At 32.9% G+C, this 10,052-nt stretch overlaps 1 protein-coding gene across 1 annotated transcript; it reads right to left on the reverse strand.

Moving 5' to 3' along the window:
* Positions 1-667: 667 nt before the first annotated feature.
* LOC107778581 (serine carboxypeptidase-like 13) lies at positions 668-5,549 on the reverse strand. The gene is made up of 14 exons (XM_016598872.2): positions 5,238-5,549; positions 4,858-5,003; positions 4,588-4,664; positions 4,377-4,499; positions 4,170-4,272; positions 3,362-3,399; positions 3,168-3,266; positions 2,979-3,068; positions 2,775-2,891; positions 2,525-2,596; positions 2,286-2,413; positions 1,700-1,813; positions 1,543-1,588; positions 668-1,008 (listed from the first exon to the last, which is right to left on the reverse strand). Exons 1-14 carry the CDS (start codon positions 5,399-5,401, stop codon positions 925-927), a joined length of 1,401 nt encoding a protein of 466 aa, XP_016454358.1. The 5' UTR covers positions 5,402-5,549; the 3' UTR covers positions 668-924.
* Between the last annotated feature and the right edge of the window lie 4,503 nt (positions 5,550-10,052).

The following is a 10,052-nucleotide window of genomic DNA, read 5'->3' on the forward strand; positions in this document are numbered from 1 at the left end:
TATGAGTATACTTTATTTTTGTATTATATACATAATTCGAGCAAAAAGTAATAAGTTGAAGCGAAAAATTTATTTTATATATCTGCCTCTAAATTCAACGGAGTCAACTAATTGTATGGTCATCCAAGTATTGTACTAAAAGATAACCGAACACGCCAGTTCCGTTGTGTCCAATTCGATTACTCTAACGTTTGTTCTGTTTCTGTCACTAGGAGGATAACAAATCCCACATCCCCATTAGTTCGGCCTTCTTTTCCTAGGTATATATATTTGTCAATATGCACGCAAATATAGATGTGAAGTGTATATATATAAAAGTAAAATATGATGATGCAGTATTAAATGATACTTAACATAGATATGTGAAACAATAATATAAGGAGTCTTTGGTAAGATGTATCTCTCTACATATATATATATATATAGTACGAGAAAGTCAAAGTGCAACTATTACACTACAATGTCAGAGTTAAGAAGTTCAACCTAGTTTTACTGACTAAGCTCCACTGCTCCAGCTCCATTCATTTACTTACTTCGCTAATACAAGTCAAGATCAAAGGCGATGATGAGGTAGGAAAAGAGAGAAATTCATTGATTACTTAAATTTATAAATATACAGCTGAAATGCAAAGTACATTGAAACATTTTTCAGGACAATTAAGCCTCATTTACTTCACTTAATAAAGATTTAATTTTTAATTATTAGTCAGATCTCAGTCATTAAATACATTTATTTTTTAATTTTACAATTATTTAATGAATCTAAATAACTACACAAATATCGATGAGACCACAAACAGTGTAACATCATTGGAATCTGATAATAGACTTATTTAGATGACTAGACCGTTAAGGTCGTCTGAACTTAAACATTAAAAAATGAGGTTTTATATTCTTATTAATTACTTGCTTCTGATAGTAACTTCAAAGTTGTTCATGAGATAACCATCTGTGAAACATGGTAAAGCACTCTTTAGGCTTGTACTCTGGAGCTACATGTCCCGCTCCCTGTCCAAAAACATAAGTAAACGAATACACAAAGTTAACAAGGTAGAATCAAAAGATTATATATATTCGAAATGTCCTTTACCGTTGTGTTTGGTACGAAGGAAATATTTTTTGAAAAATATTAGGCTAAATATTTTGAAAAATATTTTCCTTATGGAGGAAAATGACTTCCCTACTAAAAGGAGGAAAAATTATTTTCAAAACTCTTTCTTAACCTTCGTCACCCTACTCCCACCCACCCCTGCACCCCTTAACATTGCCTCCGGCATTCCGGCCGCTAGATCCCGACCTACCACCCTCCCCGCTCTTACCCATTTCGTCTCATGTAGTGTTTGCCTAAATTATATATTTTTCAAAACTATTTTCTACTATCTAACCAAATGCTGAAAAAAAGTTAAAAAATCACTTATTTTCCAATAACACATTTTCCAAGAAAATTGTTTTTTCCTTCATACCAAACCCACCCTACATTAATTAATTTTATTGCAAAGCATGAAGGGAAAAAATATTTAATGTTGAAAGTTAAACTCTTGCCTTGACAGTTGCAAATGTCATCTGGTTGGAATAGGATCTTGTATATCTGCAAATGAACAAGAAGAAAACCAAATTTTACCTTTCTAAATAGGCATGTCTGTCTGATGAAAATTAACGAAACAAGAAAAAAAATAAAGTTTAATTTGAGAAGTTATACCCTGCAACTTGATCATCAACAATCCATGGCCGCCATTCATCCACAATAGAATAATTTAGAAATTTTATCCAAAATTGAGTTGATTGGAACGGAATGCCCATATCATGATCGCCACTGTTTAATCAAAGAAGATACTTCAATATGTTTGCAACGAATTTTGTATTGCTTAATTATCTCTTAATTATATATCGTACTGGGCAAAAGCAAAAATGCTATATGCAAAAATGGAAAATGTCCAAATTTGCCCCAGTACTATATGAAATTGCTCAACTTTGTCTTCAGTTACACTTCTGATTTATTCATATCCTTGTATGTCCTTGCCATTAATAAAGCTCCAGTGTGAAAGGGTTGGACCCCATGTGTCCAAAATTTCAGAGAAATTGTTCAACTTTACATATTCCTTAATATTTGACTATGGTCTAAAATTACCCTTGGGTACTTGAAGCATCATTAGAGATCAATGGCAAGAACGAGACTTTTTTTTTCTAATGGATCATACGGAAGTTAAAATTGCTTCATTTCGGATAGTATAGGGGCAAATTCCACCTCTTTCTTCACGTAAAATATAAATATTTAATCATCTAACCTGTATATAAGTGATCGATAAAGTTTTTTGCTGAGTTCCACATGATAAGGTATGCTATCTTGGAAAGTAATAATGTAAGTTTTATTCACGATACTTTCTCTACATCTTGTCCATCTTTCTATAGCTCCCTGCATTATAAAACCATAGTTAAATAGACAATGAGGTAACCTCAGTTTATTGTCTTTTGATGAAAATATCTTTTCTAAAGTGCTATATAATTAATAATTTAGTTGACGTACCTTACGAACATTAAGAGCTTCTTGTACTCTTGGATCATTTGCCCAGTAAGTAGATAACCTGTGTACCTCAACCTACAATTATGGACAAAGGTTAAATCATTTAAAGAACACAAAACAAATTATATTTAGTTCATCAACCTGTTATTTTATTTTATTTGTCTCTTTTTTCAAAACAATAACGTAGAAATAGCATATATAGGTTTGAAATTTGACCAAACAAAAAAAAAAGCCTAGGTTTTAATGGACGTACACGGCACTTAATGGAATAATTTTCATAAAGAGATCTTCTTTCTCCAAACAATCGAGATTCTGCATCTGAACCACAGGAGGGCTCTAGGATGTGTGGCTTATTGATTCCACTAATCAACTGCAATACGTAGTATATGCCTAAAAGTTAATATTAAAGCAAAACTACATGAGTTAAATTAATCCAAAACTATAATACTATATATACCTGTTCGAAAGTTTGGTAGTGTTGATAGCACAATACATTGCTGGGGTCAACATATTGTAAATTTTCCCCGTTACAAGTTTCCTTCAGTAACTGCTAACATAAATATTCTGATTTTATTATTTTCATGAGTACCATATTATTTGCATTTACGATATGATAAATTTTAAAGTAAAGGATAAGAGTACTAGCCTTATAAAGTTCGTCGGAGATAAGTCCCATTCCATGAGCATAAGGAATCCAGTAGTTATATTGAAGAGGAAACGTGCTAGGATTCCCAAGTATATATCCCTAAAACCAATTAATTAACCGTCAAAACGACACTTCCCTATAAGAAAATTACTCATATTAAAGAAATTTCTTCTTAAGCCAAAAAGACTACAAACCTTAAGGTTAATCGATGGCTTGTGCCCTGCTTCAATTCCTGCATTTTTACATCCTTATTCCTTTAGTGTGAACATGAAACCACTACCATCGGCAGCTACAGTAAAAACACCCTCTACAGCTAAAGATAGGGGTGTTAAATGTGTCATTTTTTAGCGGATTAAACCGGGTTGAACTAACAAACCGATTGGGTCATAACTCGTCCAGAGTTTGCTAAGGTAAAAAATTGCCAGATCAATTTGGACTAAATAATGTATTGTAACTTCATTTCTCTGTTACAAAATTAAAATAATAAAAGGGTTTTCTTTTACTTTATATCAAACGAATCATTAAAACTTACTTTTCTAACCTTTGAAACTTTTTCGTTTGGATCAATTTGTGCTACAAGCATTTGATGGACCAACTTGGGCCATCCCCAAAATGATGATATGGATATGGATATATGTTCAATCCAACCCGCTCAAGTCTTGGCAGGCTATATTTTTTTGGGGCTAAATTTGATATCCCTAACTCCAAAATAAAAAAGTAATAAAAGCACAATGTCACAGCAAAGACTTCTAAGTGTAATAGGAGGAAAAAAAATACCGGCAAAGATCACTTTTAACCCGCGGCCGAAACTATTTATATTTGTAGCCGCAAAAATGTATAATATTTGTATATAACATATAGAAATGTATATATATACAAAATATTTTTTTTTTTGGCTTTTATTTTGAGAGTGACTATACTGTGTCATTTTTCCAAAATACATTCTGGAATCAAATACTTAGATATTCTTTATGATGAAACTTCACATCACATATATCTTACCATTTGATATTAGTTGAGTGATAACTGGAAGAGTGATGCCAGAATATGAATCTCCACCAATGTACATTGGATTCCTAATGAACTCTGGATGCTTAATCAACCACTAAGAAAAAGAATACAATCATATATTATAATTATCTACTTGTTTAATTTCTTTCTTTAAACAAATTAGTAGGTATATGATAGCATAAGAACTCTAATGTGTACCTTTCGCAAAAACAGGTAGATATGGTCGCATGCTTGTAGATCAGTAGACTTGAATGTTGTTGAAGTTGTTGCATAAGAGAAGCCACTATTCACAGGTTGATCCAAGAAGATTATGTTAGCTACCTGATATTTTTAGACATGACCTTTCAAAATTTACGCTAAAATTCACTTGCAAATTAAATGACAAAATATATCTTCCTTTAAATCCAACCTTGGTCCATGAGTTTGGATTCAATGTTAGCTTTGGAAGGCTCCCATTGTACTTGTTTGGCTCAAAATACAACGGCCCTATATATGCAAAAGGAATCAAGAAGCAGAAATTACCAAGTAGATATAACAAAATAAAAATACCAAAAAGGAGTACTACATTTAGCAAGTGATTATTTTAATCAAAATATAATTTAAAGAAAGCAATTTATATCAAGGGGATTCAACATCTATTGTTATAATGTAGTAAAAAACCAAAAACAAAAAGGAGTACCTATTTGATAAACAAGTGCAGTAAAGGAAGAGCAACCAGGTCCTCCTGAGAGCCAAACCAAAACAGGATCTTTTGTGGGTTCTGATTCTGATTTAAGAAAATAATAAAATAGCTGCACTTCTTCATATTCACCTACTCCAATATACCTGCGGGCAACGTTAGCCAACGACCATCTTAGACAAATACACTTAAATCCGGCAATACATTCAACAGTTCTTCTCTTTCTTTAACCAGTTTCGACATAGTTTAAGTTTGATTTTGCAGTTTAATTAGCAGATGCAGTATCAAATTAAAGCATTAGTTATTCTGCTTCCTCTCTCCCTTCCATAAAATAATTACAAAAGTTAAGGATGTAGTGGTAGAAGGGGAAAAGAACTTACCCAGTCTCAAGATGGAAGGGAAGTCGACCTTCAAATCCAGGAAGAAATTGAACAGTAGAGTGAGAAGCAGCAGTATGTTGTGGTAGGAGAACAACTCCATAAAACAGCAATGGCAGCAAAAACAAGTTGATGATGGACACAAGTGAAATAATATTGCACATCATGTGGACACAGAAGCTAGCTTTCCAAATCGTCCAGCAACATAAATAGATCACTATGCTTTAGTTTCCCTCTATATTAATTAAATTCATCTCGCAATTTGCTGCTTTTGTGTGTGTGTGTGTGTGTGTGTGTGTGTGTGTGTGTGTCTAATCAAGTTTCTCCTACAGTTTGTAAATAAATTGCGATATGCAAAAGAAGGTGCTAGAGATATAATGGGCAGAACTTGTGCAGATTTGCCATGGCAAGTATGGCTTGAAGTTGATGGGAAGGACGTAGAGATCCCCAAGGTATACACATTGCAAAATCTGGAAGTCAAACTTTTTCTTGCTTTCCCATTTGTAATTCCTAATCAATCCCCTTATTTATAATTCGATCAGGATACTGAGGGCTTGATTGTGCTGAATATTGTATCATAAAAAGTATTTGGGGTCCAGCCCCATTTGTTTGAAGAATTAAATATATTGATTTTAAAAATACCAGCCTCCTTATGCTATAAATAAATTCATTTCTTAAAATCAAGCAAGTAGAAGAAAAATAATTTGCGGAATAAAAATAAAGTGCGAACAGTGTTATAATGAGATGTATCTCAAAGTAATGTTCTATCTTCCAAGAGCTTGTTTGGCTAAAAAATTACTTTTTGGAAAATTTAATATGTTTGGTCAAAATGAAAAATTGCTTTTGAGCAGCAATAAGAGCAGTTTTGCCCTTTGGGGAGAAGCTACAAATTCTAACTTCTTTCAAGAAGCAGAAACAAAAACAAATAATTAATTTATTTAAGATAAAAATATCCTTGCATTAAATTTATATTTTTCAGATTATCTATCATTAATTTAATATTTTTATTTTCTTTTTCTCTTGTTACCATACATTTCTTCTCGTTTGTATTCTATCATATTTTTATTCTTTCTCCTTTTTCTCTTTGGAATATTCTCTCTAATATAAATAGATCTCTTCTTTTATATAATGATTTATAAGAGTAGATTGTTAATTTATGATATGATATATTTTAATATTTTAAATCATCATGTAAACAATAAGTAATACTAGATACCCCAATATTATCGCTTTGGAATAACTATATTTATTATTTAAAAATTTTAAATTATATTTTATTATAATTAAATTCATTTAACTCTTTTAAATAATACTAATTGCAAGCTAAGCTTTACGGTTCTTTTTCGTAATTTGATACTTAAAAATACTTTTTGGAATGATAGGCCAAACACAATTTTCTTGCAAAAATACATTCAATGAATTGGCCAAACACAAACTGTTACTTTGCAAAAGTAACTTGGCCAAACAGGCTCTAAGTCATGTTAGCAGTCTCGATCAAAACAGTCCAAATCTCTATTAAATGACTTCAAATTTTATATACAACCTATTTCTAACAAGTCTAACTAACACCCAACTCCAAATTTCTCACAAGACTAGATTCAAAATTTAAACCCATTTATTTAAGCTTGTTCAACAATGGTGGATCAGTTCTCTTCATTAAATGACTTTAAATTTTGTATACAACCTTCTTATACTAGTTCAAACAAGTCTAAACAACATCCAATCTAAATTTTTCATAAGCCAGATTTGAAATTTAAACCCACTTATTTAAATTTGTTCAACAATGGTGGATTATCTTAAAAATCTAATTTTTACCACCCAAATGGATTTTGTTTGTTAAACTAATCTTTGAGTCACAATTACTAATTCGAAGATTAGATTAAAAGCTTGAGTATTTAAAAAAAAATTAAATAGTAATTTCGAGAACCTATTTGGAGTTGAATGTTGAATCTTAGCCTATTATTTTTGGGCTACAACTTTGCAAAGTTAAATATGGGTCACTTAGTTGCAATATATGTGTGTGAGTTATATTTATGTGTAATTCTCCCTTTGTTATCGTTAGTTACAGTGATTTAATTTTTATTCTTTATTATTATAACTTAACGTGAATATTATATTTGTGGTCCGGTCTTTTCCTGGATCTCACGCATAGCGAAAGTATAGTGCATCGGGCTGTTTTTTTATTTATTTATTATATTTGTGTACTATTTTTCTATAGTAAATGCAATGATAGAGTTAATATTATTGGTCCATCTATAAAGCAGAAAATAATGAATGAGAAGAAGGGCATTATCTTGAGTCGTTGTGTTTGGTAGTAGGTCTCTTTCCAAGTTCTGTTGACGATGCAAGCTGCTATATTTGCTGATGACATCCACGACAATGTAAAATGGTCGTGATTCATGTTCTTTGTGTACTTTTAGTTTTGGATTTAGCTTGTATACATTGATAAGTAAAGAATTTTTATACTATTAGGTTAATTTAATGGACTGTGGTCATATGTTACTCTTATATTTAGGTTAATATGTCATACTTGCTATGAATATTTATCGCGTAAAAATTATTGAGTATATTTTAGTGGGCGATGGTGGCCGGCCCAAAGGTTCGGGTTAGATTGGATGTTTTATTGTCACAAAAAATTCAATAGTGACTTTATTGTGTTATTTTCATTACCATATAACTCAAGACTCGTAGACATCCACCAAGTAAAACTGGCCAGACATCCTGGAGCAGTAAGTGGCCGTTTGGACATAAGAATTGTAAGATTTCGGATATTTCCGTGATAATGGTATTTGAAAATTAGAGTTGTGTTTTGGACATGAATACAATTTTGGGTTGTTTTTGAATTTTTGTGATTGAACTGAAGTGAAAATTTTGAAAAACAGTTTTCTAGAGTTTTACAAATTTTCTAAAAAATTCGAAATTCATTTTCAAGTAAAAATTGAAAATTTTATGGCCAACAAGTAAAGAATTTTCGAAGAGAATTTTTTTATTTTATGGCGAAACGGGCCCTAAATAGTTTGATTACCCTCCATTAGACAAAAAAAGAAGACAACAGAGAGAGTGAGAGAGTAGTAGTAGTCCTTAAAAGTGAAGCAGATTACTGTGAGTGACAAGATGTTAGTAGCAAAGGCAGCCTAAATTACAACCCATCGAGACGCGGTCTTTTTCCGAATCTTGTGTAAACGCGGAATACTTTATACATTCGAATATTCTTTTATTTTAGAAAGGGAATATTCCAAAATTACAATTCTTTTATAATGGGATTCATGGGCTGTGCTCAAGAAATTTGCAAAATTAGAGGCAGATGATCTAAGCCTCGCAACAAAACACTAGCATGCATATTAAGAACTTCCCATATGAATTAGCTCTTTTTCTCATAATCAGCTACTCCAAACTTTAGTAACATGGCTAGGAAGTGAAGCTCGCTTTCTCTTGTGGCGTACTATTATTCTCGAGAACGCCAAAAAAGAAAGCGAGCTATGATTAGGCATTAGCTCACTGCCGCTGAGGCCATTTTTAGAGTATAAGAAAAGTCACTTGAAAGAGTACTGGTGAGAAAAGTGGAAGAGAAGAAATGAACATTTATAATAGTGAGAGCCTCTGTATATGACTATGAAAGCAGCTATCTTTTCAAATTGTTGTAAATTAAATCCTTAAATTAGGAACATAGCAGCCATCGCGCCTGGTTGCCTTACTTGACTAAATACTTGATTGATTATTGGTCAGTCGATTTATATATAGTTGTTTAACATTAGATTTGTGGATGGTTCTAAGGATATGCGATACAATTTGATATAAATCGCGTAGAGAAATGAAAATATGTGTATTGTTGACTATAAGAACGAAAATAATAAACAAAAATAATGAATAAGTAAAACAAGCACAAGAGGATTACTATCAATATCTAGAGGAAGTGATCTTTTTTTTATGTTCCCCCCTAGCTTACAAGGATTCCCCCTTTTATAAAAGAGGGTCATTACCAAAAAATAATAAAATAAAACATGTAGTGGAAGACCCATGATGACTTGTCTCTTCCTTGATTCCCGCCAAGATTCTCTTTGTTGGTGTGGTTGCAACGACTCTTGTCTGTGAGCTCGATACTAGCTCGAACTCGTTATTGGGTCGGGCCCTTCGGTCTTGGATCGAGTTCAACCTTCGAGATGGGTGTCGCGCATTTCTGACCTCGAAGCAGTGCCTTGCGGATCGATTCGGTCACGGGCTCGATAGGATTATCGAGCCGCCTCCTCGAGCGAACTTCGGGCTCGAGGTTCGTTAGTACCGACCTTAGAACTCACTCCCAAAATCTCATTCCGACTTCTTAACACTCGAACTCGATCGAACGTAGGAAGGCCGAAATCTATTTCGACTGTATACAGATAGTCCCCTCGTTTCTCGGAAAAGGATGTGGCGAGAAACGATATGATTTCCCAGCAGATCGATCAGATATACACTGATGTTTTTGTCGATCCCGACCATGACGTATGTAATGCTCGATCATCTTATGTGTCTTTATAATCCCCGACTTTATCGAGGATACCCGAATTTTTTCTACCCCGGTGGGAATTTCCAATTACCTTCGGTCTTTGGTGACCGGAGAAGATCAATCAGTGATAAATGTAGAGGGGCTTCCTGTCTTTTCAACGAGGCCCAACATGCTTTGAATCGGATAACTTCTGATGGCGTTTTCGCCGCTTCTGTACAAAAAATTTTGTAAATACAAATCTTTCTTCTCCTTTTTTTTGAAGAAAAATGGCCTTTCAAACTAAATAGACAGTTTGAATTTAAATCTCTGTTGCCTTCGGGCCTCGTGGGTAGTCC

This window comes from Nicotiana tabacum, chromosome 15 (assembly GCF_000715075.1).
Source record: "Nicotiana tabacum cultivar K326 chromosome 15, ASM71507v2, whole genome shotgun sequence".
Taxonomy (NCBI): domain Eukaryota; kingdom Viridiplantae; phylum Streptophyta; class Magnoliopsida; order Solanales; family Solanaceae; genus Nicotiana; species Nicotiana tabacum.

Bases quoted from the DNA above. Each gene is read 5' to 3' on its own strand.
- LOC107778581 (XM_016598872.2), bottom strand. From the start codon at position 5,401: ATGATGTGCAATATTATTTCACTTGTGTCCATCATCAACTTGTTTTTG. The intron at 4,665-4,857 runs GTACTCCTTTTT...TTGCATATATAG, and splicing joins TGCACTTGTTTATCAAATAG to GGCCGTTGTATTTTGAGCCA. The intron at 2,597-2,774 runs GTACGTCCATTA...CCATAATTGTAG, and splicing joins ATTATTCCATTAAGTGCCGT to GTTGAGGTACACAGGTTATC.